The sequence below is a fragment of the Vombatus ursinus genome, unplaced genomic scaffold (genome assembly GCF_900497805.2).
Source record: "Vombatus ursinus unplaced genomic scaffold, bare-nosed wombat genome assembly UNPS02003292.1, whole genome shotgun sequence".
In the NCBI taxonomy this organism is placed as follows: Eukaryota; Metazoa; Chordata; class Mammalia; order Diprotodontia; family Vombatidae; genus Vombatus; species Vombatus ursinus.
This window is the reverse complement of record NW_020943070.1, coordinates 13,458,047-13,474,277: the sequence shown is the minus strand read 5'-3', so window position 1 is coordinate 13,474,277 and position 16,231 is coordinate 13,458,047. Positions and strand designations below refer to the sequence as shown.

General features: G+C 37.7%; 1 protein-coding gene across 4 annotated transcripts in view; it reads right to left on the bottom strand.

Annotated features, from left to right (window-relative positions):
- The window catches only part of CNOT2 (CCR4-NOT transcription complex subunit 2), a 174,141-nt gene that overhangs the window by 55,183 nt on the left and 102,727 nt on the right, over positions 1-16,231 (bottom strand). For 2 of the 4 annotated variants that reach the window (XM_027872728.1, XM_027872737.1), the window contains one exon: positions 9,896-10,018. The exons of 1 other annotated variant lie outside the window; for it this stretch is intronic. In XM_027872728.1, the coding sequence (XP_027728529.1) occupies positions 9,896-10,018 (123 nt within the window). Of the gene's footprint in view, positions 1-9,895; positions 10,019-16,231 lie in introns of those variants that run through there. One more of the 4 variants, XM_027872754.1, reaches the window with a different exon arrangement.

Genomic DNA, 16,231 nt, shown 5'->3' with positions numbered 1-16,231 from the left:
TGCTGTGGATCTAAACGCTTAAAGATGTGCCCTGCCTGGCCCCTTCCATCGCTGAGCTGAGTGATCTATGGGGGCTGGCTTTCCCTGCTGCTACTCCAATACGCAAGGGCTTCGACCTTGCTGGCTTTAGACCTTGATTACAGGAGCTCGCACTGGCTTCTGCTTCCCTGACATTTCCCCGCACAGAATGCCTACCCATATTTCAGGCCCTTTGGGACTAGGATCAATGCAGGTGCTCTAACACGTCTTCTGAGTGCCAGTGGTCTTCTGAACTTCTTATAAAGTGTTAAGACTGATGAGAATAGCTGACTGCTATCTATCTCTATGGTCACCAGTCATTGTTCTTTCTGATGCTCACTTAGATAGATGCTGAAATATATGCAGGAAAATTGGGTTCCCCTATAGCCTTCCATGCTGAATCCTAACTAGAAGTTATTATGATTAGCCTAAGCTGGAGCACAGCATTTCACAAAATCTCCTTTGATATTCTAGTCAAAAGCTTGGATAGATGTAGGCCAAACAATAGGATAATTAGATGAATGATGATGAGGTCTCTAACAGAGTATTCTGGGAAGCTGTGCTTAGTTCCTGTGATGTTTACACATTTTGGCAATGACTAGTATATAGGCCTATGCCTATATGCCAGATCCATCCCTTTTTTCCCCTGCAAATATATGTTTGCAGAACATATTAATAATGCCTTTTTTCTTTACATTATAGTCTTTTTCTACCCACCCCCTTCTGACTGAACCACTGGCTGTGACAAAGAAAAACAATTAAGCAAGAATGCTTAGTGTAAAAACTTTATCTGACAACATAAAAATGATCTCCTAGTATAGGCCCTTATCTCAATACAGATGAAATACTTTTCAAATTTTTAGATGACAAAAAGCTGGGAGAAATAGACAATGCATTAGCTGGCAAAATTAGGACTCAAAAAGAGATCTTGAGAGACTAGAACACTGGGCCAAATTTACTGAGGTGAAGTGCTTCCTTGGTCTAACTAGAGATTTTTTTGGGGGTGGGTGCACTCAGGGAGTAAACCTCCCTGGTGAAGAAACTCCCAGTATCAATGCAGATTAGGCAACGCTCTGAGACTATATATTGCAGAGATCAAACTTACAGGCATAAATACAAAGTCCTACACTTGAGTTCAAAAATCAGCTCCAGGCAAGGGTGATATGGATAGATAGCAATTTTCTGAAAAAAGATTTAGGGGTTTTAGTGAACTATAAGCTGAATAAGCCAGCAGCGCCTTACAATAGTCAAAAAAGCTAACGCGATCTTATACTGCATTACGAGAGGCACGGTGTCCTGATCGAGGAAAGAAAGAACCTGATCAAATCAAATCTGAAATACTGCGTTTAGTTCTGGACTTGTAAGTTGAAGGCCAGGCAATGCACACCTTTTAGCATTTGGAGTCACAGCAAGAAACAAGGTAGATTCAATGATAGGGGGCTTAGGTCTTAAAATCCTTGAAGGGCATCTAAGGCACAATCTCTGACCTGACTGGGGCCTGTCAGAGCCATTTCAGGGAAGGTAATCCATCCTCCCTGGAGAACTGTGCAAAGAGACAGAAGGCTACAGTCAACACCTCCCAAGAAAAGGAGCTAAAAGCCATAGAGGTGAAGGGACTTAAGATCATGCCATGTGAAGACTGGAAAATCCCAAATCAGGAAGACATCTCAGGGACTGACTTATCCAAGCATACCTAGAAAAAGAACAACAACCCCTCAAAATAGACATCTACTGATGACACAGGCAATGCTCAGGCTATGGAAGACTTAGGAGGACAAGGCAGTTATCTAGCTATATCTTTTTAAAAGGGAGGGAACAGACCCATTCTTCTTGGTCCAAGAGGATATAAGTAAAAGCAATGAGTTCACAATTTAAAGAGAAATATTTAAATCAGACATAAGGAAAAACTTCAGAACTGTGAGAGCTGTCTAAAAGGAGAAAAGAATAGCTAAGGAAGAAGTGGATTTGCAGTGACCAAAGGTCCTCAAGCAAAGGACTGAAAACTATTTGTCAAGTATATTATGGAGCGGACTGTTGTTTATTTAAAGTTTAGATTAGATGATCTGAAATTCCTTGCCAATTCTGAAATTTTGTAATATGAAGAGATTCTGTGACAGGTTATTTCCAGATCAAGACGTAGGATGAAAATGGCACCCTTTGGGGAATGATGAGAAAACTGGTCTTAGAAGTTCGAACACTACATGATGGAAGATTTCCCTGGACTTCCCTATAAAAAGACAGAAATGAAACAGTCTCTGCCCTCAAGGACCTTCAACTGGAAGAACACAATTACAAAGGTAAACAATGCAAAGTGCACACAAATTTTACAAAGGGAATACTGACAACTAAGAAGCAAGACACCTACAGTGCATGGTACATAGTGGGCACTTAATAAATATTTACTGAATTGAACTGAAAATTCAGTTAGTTGTATGGAGGATGAAAGGGAGGGTAGAGACCATAATGTAGACTAATTAGGAAGCCACTGTAGTGGAGCTTCATGAGTTCAAATCAACCTTCTGCTTTGTCTCCCAACTGGGGGCAGGTTTCTTGCTGCTTCCTCTAGGTGTGGTTTGTGGGGCAGCTAGGTGGCACAGTGGATAGAACACCTGGCCTTGAGTCAGGAAGATCTGAGTTCAAATCCAGCCTCAGACATTTACTAGCTGTGTTTCCTCATAGAAGTCAAAGGAAAAAAGTGTATCCAACTGGAGAGGGCCAACATCAATAGAGATTACAAAGAATTAGGACTCATTCACAAAGACCACTGGGTTTTGGCAGCTAGGTGGTATTGAAAACTTTGGAGACAGCAATTTTAACTGAGCAGTGGGGTTGTAAGCCAAACTGCAAGTAATTCAGAAGAGGAAAATGAGGATATGAAGGCAGCTGGTGTAGGTGATGACCATTTCCGGAAGTCTGCCTAAGAAAGGAATAAATGTAAGATGACAGCTTGAGGCAATGGAAAAGTCAAGTGAAGATTTTTTTAATCTCTTTGTCTTCCCTGGCTTCTTCATGACATCTGTTGTCTCCATCTTTAAAAAAATATTCAAATCATATTTCAAGGCAATCATATTTCAACTCCCTAATTAACTCACTACCTCACTGTCCACAATGACTTTTCAAACTTTTTCTATTCCTCCTCAAATCTCCCGTGGTTTTTTTCCCCCTCATCTTCTGAGCTGAGAATTTTGCTTCATATTTTACTAAAAACATTTAGGCCATTTGCTGAGAGCTCTTTAACCCCCTTCAACTCACATTACTCAGATGTCTTCTGCCACTATCTCCTCCTTTACCTCATGTCTCACATGAAAAGGTGGCCTTAACCCTCCCCAAAGCAAAACCCTTTACAAGTGATTAACAAGTGATCTCATTCCATCTTGTCTTCTCCACCAGATTTCTCCCTCTATCAGACCTATGATCCTTAGTTTATTATTCTTCTCAAGGAGCTCAGTACTTGGTTAACTCACTGTCTCTCTTCCCAACTTCTGCCCTTAACCTAGAGCACTTAAAACATTTAGTTTGATTCTTCCCAAAATACCCTCACCACCCAGTTCTTTAATCTCCTCAAATTTCATGACATACTCTTACACTCTACCTCAGCTACCCAAAAAACTGGTAACATCCTAGATCTCACCATTACCCATAGTGGAATCGAGGAGGTTCCACCTCCTAGATAAAAAATTCTGACATCCCTCTTATCTGAACAGTGATCTCCTCCTATGTCATACCCTTTCTAAACCTATTCTTCCTCCCTCCACATCACAATGTCATCTCCTATTGTTGACTTCATTACAGCTAAACCCCATAGTTAAATAATTCATCTCCTACCCTCAAATACCACTACTCATCCCAACTCAAACCCTGAATTATCCCCCACCATCTACTTATTTTGGGCCTATTCACATGCTCCTGCATAGAGCTTAAGGAAATCACACAACCATGCTGGATTGAGTATACTACAAATATCCAAGCTCAACTGGGCCCTTGCTGGAAAGGCAATGATTTTGTGACTTTCTAACTTATGCTTTATGTCACTCCCCAGAGAAGCTATTAAAAACTTTCTCTTTGAGGGATGGAGGCAAGATGGTGGGAAAAATGTGGCGACTTGTCTGAGATCTCCCCAAAAACCTTTCAAAAACCTTTAAATAATGCCATAAAACAATTCCTGGAGCAGCAGAACCCAGAAAAAGACAGGGTGAAATAATTTTCCAGCCAAAGTCCAATTTAGAAGGTCAGCAAGAAAGATCTGTCACACCTGGGTGAGTAGTAGAGCACAGTCCAGCACAGTCCAGCACAGGCCACACAAGCACAGACCCAGCCCTAGCAAACCAGGAGCAGGCCTTGGGCCTTGGGAATCAATGAACTGGCAGCATCTGCTTCCAGAGGGATCACAGGAGTCTCTTTACTAGCACTGAGGCAGAACTCTGTTGCTTGGCCCATACTCGAATTCTGGTTTCCAGTCCTAGCTGGCAGTCCCAGGGCAAGGAGGAGCACTAGCACACCAGAGCTTGTAGCCACAGTGGAGCAGAGACCCTGGTCACAGTTCCAGGGCAGAAAAGAGTGCTTGTGGTGGCTCACAAACCGGAACCCAGGCCAGGAGAGTAGTAAACACACTTCTCCTTAGATCATACCAACTTGGAAGAATGGAACACTTACAGGTCCCTAGAAGGATCTCTGAAAACAGCTGCACAAAACCTTTGAAGCTTAGGACAGTGTGTCCTCCACCATGGAAGCACAGCCCTACTTTAACTAAGAGTTAACAGTCAAGAAATAGGCTAGGAAAATGAGTAAACATCAGAAAAAATTTCTCACCATAGAAAGTTACTATGGTGACAAGGAAGATTAAAACACACACTAAGAAGAAGAGAACAAAATCAAAGCTCCTACATCCAAAGCCTCCAAGAAAAATATGAATTGGTCTCAGGCTATGGAAGAGCTAGGTTTTTGAAAATCAAGTAAGAGAGGTAGAGAAAAAATTGGGAAGAGAAATGAGAGTGATGCAAGAAAATCATGAAAAATGAGTCAACAGCTTGGTAAAGAAAACACACACACACACACACACACACAAACCAAAGAAAATATCACCTTAAAAAACAGACTTGGGAAAATGGTAGAAGAGGTACAAAAAAGCCAATGAGGGGAAGAATACTTTAAAAAGCAGAACTGGCCAAATGGAAAATGAGGCGCAAAAATTCACCAAAGGAAAAACCTCCTTAAAAAGTAGAATTGGACAAATGTAAAAAGAGGTACAAAACCTCATTGAAGTAAACCATTCCTGAAGAATTAGAATGGAGCATATGGAAGCTAATGACTTTATGAGAAATCAAGAAACAATAAAATAAAACCAAAGGAATGAAAAAATAGAAGACGATGTGAAATATCTCACTGGAAAAACAAATGACCTGGAAAACAGATCCAGGAGAGATAATTTAAAAATTGCTGGACTACCTGAAAGCCATGATCAAAAAAAGACCCTAGATATCATCTTTCAAGAAATTATCAAGGAAAAGTACCCTGATATTCTAGAACCACACAGTAAAATAGAAATTGAAAGAATCCATTGATCACCTTCTGAAAGAGATCTTAAATGAAAACTCCCAGGAATATTATAGCAAATTCAAGAGCTTCCAGATCAAGGAGAAAATATTGCAAGCAGCCAGAAAGAAACAACTGAAGTATGGTGGAACCACAGTCACAATAACACAAGATTTAGCACCTTCTATATTAAAGGATCAGAGAGCTTGGAATGATATTCTAGAGGGCAAAGGAGCTAGGATTATAACTAAGAATCACCTACCCAGCAAAACTGAGTATTTTCCTTTAGGTGAAAAAGTGGACATTCAATGAAACAGAGCACTTTCAAGCATTCTTGATGAAAAGATCAGAGCTGAATAGAAAATCTGTCTTTCAAATACAAGACTCAAGAGAAGCATAAAAAGGTAAACAGGGAAGGGAAATCATAAGGGAATTAATAAGGTTAAACTGTTTATATTCCTACATGGGAAGATGATACTTGTAACTCTTAAGAACTTTCTCATTATTAGGGCAGTTAGAAGCAGTATTTACAGACAGAGGGCACAGGTCTGACTTGAATATGAAAGGATGATATCTAAAAAAAATAAAACCAATGGGTGAGAGAGGAATGTATGGGGTAAATTATCTCCCATGAAAGAGGCAAGAAAAAGCTTTTAAAGCAGAGGGGAAAAGTGGGGAATTGAGGGGGGGTTACTGAACCTTACTCTCCTCAGAACTGGCTCAAAGAGGGAATAACATATACACTCAATTGGGTATGGAAATCTATCTTACCCTACAGGAAAGTAGGGAGGGGAAGGGGATAAGAGAAGTGGGGTGAGAGAAGGGAGGGGGTAGTCAGAAGCAAAACACTTTTGAGGAGAGACAGGGTGAAAGGAGAAAGAGAACAGAATAAATGGGGGGAAGGGAGGATAGGATAGTGGGAAACAGAATTAGCTATAGTAACTGAAAAAATTTTTGAAGCAAGTTTCTCTGATAAAGCCTTCTCAAACATACAGAGAACTGAGTCAAATTTATAAAAGAGCCATTTTCCAACTGATAAATGATCAAAAAATATTAACAGTTTTCAGAAGAAGCAATCAAAGTTATCTATAGCCATAAGAAAAAATGCTCTAAATCACTATTGATTGGAGAATTGCAAATTAAAACAATTCTGATGTACTACCTCATACCCAGCAGACTGGCTAACAGGACTGAAAAGGAAAATGAAAAATGTTGGAGGGGATGTGGGAAAAATGAGACATTAATTGATGTCCATTGATGGAGTTGTGAAATGATTCAACCATTATGTACAGCAATTTGAAACTATGCCCAAAATGCTATAAAACCATGCATACCCTTTGACCTAGCAATTCCACTAGGCCTTTAACACAAAAGAGACTTAAAAAAAGAAAAGGAAAAGGAAAAGGACCTATATGTATAAAAATATTTATAGCAGCTCTTTTTTGGTGGCAAAGAATTGGAAACTGAGGGGATGTCCATCAATTGGGAAATGGCTTAACAAATTATGGTATGTGATTATGATGATACCATTGTATTACAAGAAATGATAAGCAAGATGCTCTCAGAAAAACTTGGAAAGACTTGTATGAGCTAATGCAAAGTGAAATATACCATGTACAAAGTAACAGAAATACTGTAAGATGATCAGCTGTGAAGGACTTAGCTATTTTCAGCAATGCAATGACCCAAAACAACTCTGAAGGACTTATGATGAAAAATGCTATCCATCCCCAAAGAAAGAACTTCTGCTGTCTGAATACAGATTGAAGCATACAGTTTTTATTTTATTTTTCTTGAGGTTTTTTGTTTCTGTTTTTGTTTTGGTCTAAGTTTTCTTTCACAACATTACTCATATGGAAATAAATGTTCCGCATGACCACTCATATATAACCTATATTGAATTGCTTGCCTTCTCAATGAGGGGAAGAAGGGAGTGAGTTTAGAACTGAAAGTTTTAAAAAACAATGTTAAAAACTGTTTTTATATGTAACTGGGGAAAAGTAAAATATTAAATATTTTTTTTAAAAAGCCATTCTCTTCAAACTTCCCACACCCTTGTCCAATCATATCCATCACAGCTAAGGACCCTGACTTCTATTTACTGAGAAAATTAAGGCCTTTATTAAATAATACCTTTTCTTCTCTCCTAGTTCTCATCTTACCTGTCTTCCTGCTCCTTCTCAGTCTCTTTATCCCCTATGGGTGTTTCTCAAGGCTCAGTCATGGGCAGTCTTCTCTCTTTACACTCTTTCTCTTCAGCTCCCATGGCTTTGATTATCATCTCTATGCAGATATCTCTAAGATCTACATATCCAGGCCTTGAGTTTCTCCAGAGCTTCAGTCCTATATCATCAAATGCCTTTTCAGAATTTCAAAAAACATTCCAGAGACAACTCAAAGTCAGCACGTCCAAAATAGAACTCATTTTCACTCACTCCAAAGATGGCCCTGTATTGAACATCCCTTTTTCAATTAAGGGCACCACCATTCTTCAAGTCTCCAAAGTTCACAATTTCCCCTTTTTATCCTTCACTCCTAATTCTTTTTCACCCCACATTTCTAATCAGATGCCACATCTTTCTACATTCACAACATTTCTCAAATCCAACCTATTCTTTCTACTCACACAGCCACCAGACCCTCGCTGCCTCTTGCCTATGCGACTTCGATGACCTCCTAACTGACATTCCTTCCTCTCCCTTACCACTTCAACCCATCCTCTATACGAGCTGTCAAACTCCGAGTGCAGGCAGAACTAGATTAAAATGCAACTGTGAAATATTTAACAAAATGAATAAAAATGCAACGTAGATAATGTTAAGTTGAGGTTATCTAGGTCAACATGCAGCTTGCAGGGAGCTGCTTCTATTTGAGGCTGACACCAGAGCTCTACAGAGCTGCCAAAGTCATTCTCTCTTAAGAGCATCTCTGATCACATCAACCTACCCACCTCACTCAGCTCAGGTAACTTTAAGGAAAACCATTCACAGCCTACCCTAAAATGATCTCTCTAATATCATTATACCTTATTCTCCATCATGGACTAACCAAACTGACCTCTCCACACATGTAACACTCCTATCTTCATGCTTCTATAATGGCTGCTCCCCATGACTGGAATGCCTTTGCTCCTCATCTCTACTTTCCAGAATTCCTTACTTCCTTCGAGTCATAACTCAAAAATCATCTTCTATAGAAAGATCTTTCTGACATCTTCCCCAAAGGCTAGTATCCTTCCTCCCTAATTACTTTATATTTAACTACCTTATTTTTTTTTAAATATGGTATATGTTTATTCAGTATATACTTCGATATTGAGAAGGACCACTGAGAAGTGGATAGAGCTAGCCTCTGACATGAGAAGTGGTTTCAAGTCCCACTTCAGACTGTGTAGCTTCAGGACAGGACAAGAAGTAAGTTATTTACTCTCAATGCCTCAGGAAACTACTTTGAACTCGTTAAGTTTCAGGAGAGGGGACTTAACTCCATAATTAGAAGTTCCTCATTAGACACTCCCTATCACAAGAAAATCACAGGTCTGGTCAAAATATGTATGTATGAATATATGTATGTATGTACATATGTATGCATGTATGTGTGTGTGTGGTCTCCCCCAGATAGAATGTAAGCTCCCTGAAAGCAAAGACTTTAATTTTTTGTCTTTGAATCCTTCACATATCACCTGGCACATAGTAGGCGCTTTCTAAAAATACTTCTGGGTTGATTCAGGGGGACATGAGTATGTTTACTGAAGTTTATCAAGTATTAATGAAGTCAAGGCTTGTAGAAGAAAGGAAGACACTGAGCTTTTTAACAAGGGAAGGACAATGAAGTTGAGTCTGATAAATGATGTTGACAAGGAGTAGGAGGACCAAGTGATAAAGACAGATAGTGTGAATCTCAAAGGATAAGAGAATGGTAAGTGACAGGGAAAAAAAAGGAAGTGAAATGTTTGAAAGGAGGAAGAAGGAAACATAGTGCTCACATTGAACCAGTACTTCAGGGAACAGAAGAAAAGCAACTCCCTATTCTAGAGGGGTAGCCAGGAATTCACTGTCTTCTAAGGAAACCTTTACATTTTCTAGAGAAACACACGCTGAACGAGTTTCTAATTGTAAGCTCTAATAAATACATTTCAGTACACAATAACACCATGTTCTGTAAACACAGTTCTATTATTTTCTACTATGAAGCAGAATTTGCCAATATACATGTTGATTCATTTAGGAAAAACATGGCAGAGTTCTGAAATTAGAAAATAGATATAAATTTCCTTCTAGATAATCTGCAAAAACTTTAGACTCACACTTTAATTAGCAACAACCAATAGAACTTATTAACTTACATCTTTTTCTGACCGATGTGGAAACATCGAAGACTGGCTGTAGTACATGTTTTCATCATGGTAGTCACTGTCGACCCCCTCTACAAACTTCTTTCTTGAAGCACCAAACATGCTGTTTGTCACCTAAAGAGAAAAGTTATTTTAAGGAAAAAATACAATTTTGAGTAACACCCAGTAATACCTAACTTCTGTGAGAGATTGGTTTGGCAGAGAAGATAGAAAATTAAGGGAGAATTGATATGCTACACAAGAGATCAAATTGTGGTCAAGGGCAAAACAGAGTGATACTAGATGAGATCACAAATCTGTCTGCAAGAAACGTAGCACTAGATTTTTTTTCTTAAACATCTGGGTCTCTGGTGATGGGAAGAGAATAGTCAGATATTATCTTAAACATCACTTTTCTATTCAAAGAACTATATCTACACTGTTCTTATATAAAATTACAACTAATAATCTTAACTGTATACATATTGTGACTTTCCTTTGATTTAAGCTCATATCATAACATATATATGTATATATAGTCCCTAAACACTGAAAAATATCATGTGAGCTTACTGAAAGCACTTATACTTTATAACTTTACTGATTCATATTCCATTTGAATTTCTATGTTGCCTATGAAACCCAAATATTTAACCATCTCCATTTTATAGCGAAACAATAATCCCATTTCATTCTTTACAAAATATTTTATTTCATTTGCTCTTCATAACATCCCTGTGAGGTTGGTAGTGGAGGTAGTGAAAAAGTCTGTGTTTTACAGATTTAAAAAAAACAAAACAAAACAAAACAAACAACAGTGACACAGACCTAGAGTGCTTAACTAATTTGTCCAAGATTATTTATGGTTGTAAGTAATCATAGGACCATGTGATTTGAAATTCAAGAGATGAATTATTCCAATTCCTTTACTTTATGGAAAAATAAACCTAAGGAGTGGAAGTGATTTTCCCAAGGTCAAACAAATAGTACGCAGATGAAGGATGTGAATCCTAGTTTTCAAATTCAAATCCAGCACTGTCCGATTAAGAAACCTAAATTCAGAGGTGGTTTAAATGGTACCTCAAATTAAGTCCAAATAGTACAATGCTCAATAAATTGTGGTATAACACTGACATTTAAATTCTAAGCCTCAGTTTCCTTAGCAGTCAAATGAACTACTTCATTAAATTTTTGAAATTACATTAAATTCTCAACTTGACAAGAGAATGTGATGGCCAGTCTCCAAGATTGTACAGAATGAGTAAAAGGGTGGGCTTCTTGTTTATTTTTTTGTTTTGAGGCAAAAGTTTAGAATATCAGAATAAACTTGTTCAAAGTAAATTTCAAAACACATTTCACAGTAAAATATAATTAATTTCTGAAAATTTAAAATTTTAAATCATCAAGGCCTTGTCTTCTCTATATTTGTTCATGTAAAAAGGAGGCCACTATGCACTATTTAAGTGAGTTGCAGATAATATTGAGTAATATCTCTTCAAGCAGAGGTAGTTAAGAAGGGAAGCAGTTTTAAGAGTGTGTGGTACATATATGTATACCCAACCAAGATTTCTTTTTTTTTTTCAAAATATACATGACAAAATTTATCATGAGTTCTATAAGTTGGGAGCCTTAAATATGTGAGCTCATATGACTTGTAAAGTTTAATTAAACTCCATTTAAGCACCTTTTTCTATTTAAGCCCTAAATGAAATCATGAAACAGCACACACAAAAAATGTAATCATAACCAACACAATTTGACAATACTTGAAGTGAAAGTCCAATTTTCTGAACTTTATTAAAATTTAAGCCTTCAATTTAATTAATTCAAATGGACCCCAAAATTAATTCAAAATTTTATCCTACCATTTTTATAACTAAAACATCAGGATGAACAATACTGGATCTGGAATGAACAGGCCTTTAGAGAAATAAAAAATATTTACTGATACATTTTCTGGTGGCTCATTCTTGGTGGTTCTGGGTTCACAGAGGCTATACGACATCAAACTGGCAGGACTTTTGAATAAGTCCAACAAATTCTCTCGTCAAAAAATCAGTCAATTAATATATGAGTATTTGTTAAGCACCTACTATGTGTCAATACTGTGCCAGGTGCTAGGGATGTACACAAGTACAAAAAAAAAAAAAAATCCCTATTCACTAGGGCTTCCATTCTAATGGAAAAGATAAGTATACACAAACATGCATACATAACATAATATAAATTTAATAAATAAAAAATACATAAAGTAGTTAAATTTTGTTGTTGTTGGAGGGAAAACACTAGTAGTTGAGAGGGTTAGGAAAGGCTTCATGCAGAAAATGAGCTCTATGAGGAGGCCATAACAAAGTTCCCATAAACTTCAGGGACATGGGACAGGCAGTCCTAAAGTACAGTAACAGGAAATGGAATGTCATGGTGAGAGACAAAGAAAAGGTCAGTTTGGCTGAACTGCAGAGTCAATGAGGAGGATCAATATCCACTGTGTGTGGAGAAGTAAGTTAGAGCCAGGTTGTGAAGCGCAGGAGTTTATGTTTTGTTCTAAGAACAACATGAAGTCAATGGAGTTAAGTAAGTTAAATATGGAGGGGAGACACGTAGTCATATCTGTATTTAAGGAAAATTACTTTGGCAGCAATATTCAGGATGGAGGGAGTAAGACAGGATTAATTAGAAAGCTGTTGCAGTCATCTAGGAGAGGGGTGATGAAGGTCTGACCAAAATTAGTAGCTGTGTAAGTGAAAAGAAGGGGTCACATGTGAGAGAGAGAAGCTGTGAAAGCAGAAATGGCAAGAATTGGCAACTTACTGAATATATAAGGTGAGGACGAGTAGGGAAAAGAGGATGATGCCAAGATAGGAGAGTGGTGACTGACAGAAAGAAAAAGTTTGAAAGAGAGGAAGATTTAGAGGAAAAAATAGTAAGTTCCACTTGGGATCTAATGAGTTTGCAATGTCTCCAAGACATTCCATTTCATTTAGTCTGAAATGTCCAATAGGAAATTGGTGATGCAGGACTAAAGTATATGCACTGAGACGCTAATTAATCTCACAGGAACTGATGAGGTAACCAAAGTGCTAATCTAAAAATCCACATACGGCCTTGGGGAGGGTGGGGGACGGACTTATGCCACAAACTCTAAAATACTTGGTGGTTAAATTTAACAATTCCAATGTCAAATTCTGCCACCAAATAAAATAAAGACATTCAAATATAAGGGAAAGGAAATCTGAATAACAGAGGACCATTCTGCACACACCATAAACCACAAGAGAAAATGAAATATGTATGTTCTGAAAAGCAAAGGAGCCTTAGAAGCAACCCAAAGTGACATACTCTGAAAAACTGGGCCTAACCATTAAGGAAAAAAGATTTGATTTAAGCGAGATCTTCTGCATGAAATTTTAGATCTTCTGCATGAAACTTTACTTAAACTTCAACTGCTAGTGCCCTTCCTCCCAAAACATTCCACATTTAACTACATTGTATATATTTGTATTGATTTATTTTATATTAATACCATACATATCTGTACATGTCATTCATTAGAATGTAAGCTCCTTGTGAGTAGGGATTGATTTGGAACAACACCAAGTTGTTGATTGCTGACTGATTGGTTAATAAAGGTTTGGACTAGAACAGAAGCATAGAGAAGGCAAGGAAGGAATGAATACTAAAGTCATTTTGAAGGAAAATTCTATCTAAAGGAAGGGAATGAAAGAGGGTTAATGCCAAGGTTTTAAGTCTGGTTAACTGGGAGAGCATGAGAAATTGAGGGAATGGCTGAACAAGTTGTAGTACATGAATGTAATGGAATACCATTGTTCTGTAAGAAATGGATGACCAGGAAGATTTCAGAAAAACCTGGAAAGACTTACATGAATTAATGCTGAGTAAAGTAAGCAGAACCAGGAGAACATTGTATACAGTAACAGTAACATTGTGTGACGACCAACTACGACATACTTAGCTCTTCTCAGCAATGCAATGATCTGAGACAATTCCAAGGGATTCATGGAAAATGCTGTCCACATCCAGAGAAAGAACTATGGAATCTGAATGCAGACCAAAGCATACTATTTTGTCTCTTTTTTTTTTTCTTTCTCGTGGTTTTTCCCTTGTATTCTGATTCCTTCTTTCACAACACGACTAATGTGGAAATATGTTTAATAGGATTGTGCATGGATAGCCTCTATCAGATTGCATGCCGTTTGGGGAGGGAGGAGGTAAGGGAGGAAGGGAGAAAAAAATTTGGAACTCAAAATCTTGTAAAAGTGAATGTTGAAAATTATGTTTGCATGTAATTAGGAAAAATAAAATACTATTAAGTGGGGAAAAAACTGTCAGAGTATGAATCTTACAAAATCCTCACAAAAAAGGTGAGGAGGGGTGGGAGGGATGAGAAAGTAAGCTTTTTGTTGTGCTTTTCTTTCTTATAAGTTGCGTTTCAGCCAATAATAAACAATGGATAGTTTATGACATTCTAGTCTATTAGTAGATTTAGAGTTATAAGACCTGGATTCAAATCTCAGCTCTGCTACCTTTATGACCTTCACTAAACTTAAAAAAAAAAAAAAAGAGGTTTAACTAATTAATCAATGAGGTCTCTTCCATTTCTAAAGCCTGTGATCCTATATACTTCCACGTCCAGATTGCTTCTGCCAATGATTTAAATACTTGGGTTAGTCTCAATCTCTATCACAAACAGCCCACCTTTGGTGACTTCAATATTCATATATTGATAACTCTTTCGTCCTCTGGACTACAGTCACTGACCTCAACTCTCTTGACTTCCACATCTGCATTCTACCTCATCCAGCCACTGTTTAGACCTCAAACCACTTTATCTTCAAGCTGAAAAATTCTGACATTTTTCTTTCTGATCCCAATTTCCTCTCCTACTCCAATTCCTATATCCTTACTTTTCCTAAATCATACTCTGGTGCCCTAACATCTTATCCCTCAATCCAGGGAGGCAGAGTGCATTACTGTGTAATGCAGAAATGTAATCAGCAATATTGAATCTGAATCTCACCTCAGACATGAATTTGCTGTGGACCCAATGAAGAATCTCATAACTTCACTGAGCTTCAGTTTCTCCAACTCTAAAATGAGTGATTTGTATTAGATCTCTAAGATCCCTCCAAGCTCTAAAGATAAGATATTTTGAAGGCCTCCTGGTCTCCTAACCCATCTGTAACACTGTTTTTACTTCATTTCCCTCCCTTACCAACAGAGCAAAATATTTCAGCATATCCTTCATTCTTGTTCTTTTGTCCATTTGATACATTCTCAATTAAGGTAATGTATATGAAGCAAAACATAAATGTAAGCTATTCTTCTTCTATTGTCAACTTTGAGTCACTTCTACCACCTGCTTTCCCTGCTCCTACTAAGAAACCAAGAGATACCAAAGGAAGCCATAAAACTGTGTTGATTAGGTCCACAAAGTTAACTTCAAGGGGACTCCTTCCTCACAAAAATCCTTTTAATCCTTTCTGATTAACTATATCATACTCAGTTGCTGTCACAAACTTTTTTTCAAGCCACCAATTTTCATCTATTAATTTCTCTCAGCATGTAACTTTGACTACTGCTTAGATTCGAAACTGAGTTACCATAGCTATATCTCTTCTTTCATATCTACAACCCGACTGTGGGTCTCATCTATCCTCTCCTACTCTCCTGCTTCAGAAATGTGAAGCTCCTTCTCCAGGAAGCTAAGTTAACCATTAGTATCCTTGAATCTATTTTCTCTGAAACTCTGCTTCAATGATCTTCATCTTGTGCTTATTCTCAATTTTTCCCTCTTTCTTATCTACTGGCGTATTCAGGTTTCTCTATTTCAATTCTGTAGCAGTGGCAGCAGCAGCGGCATCTTGTCTTTACCATGAAACCTTCCTGGACACTCTCCTTCATGGATTATCATGACAGTGCTCTCTTCTTTCTCCTCCTACCTATCTAACCATTCCTATTTTGCTCATTTGAGGAAAATGCACTGAAGTTCCTAGAGTTTCTAAGCTGACAGCAGTCTTCCTCATGAGCTGCAGTATTTACTGAATTTGGTAACCCTAATACAGTTGTTCAACTTCACAAGCTAGTTTTACTGCTTTCTTATTCAGTTCTATACCCTATTAGTGCCTCTCATTAATTCACTGCAGCAATTTTTTACAACCAGTGTCTCTGATAAGGGCCTTATTTCTAAACTATTTAGAGAACTAAGTCAAATTTATAAGAATACAAGCCATTCCCCAATTGATAAATGGTCAAAGGATATGAATAGGCAGTTTTCAGATGAAGAAATTAAAGCTATCTATAGTCACATGAAGAAATGCTCTAAATCAC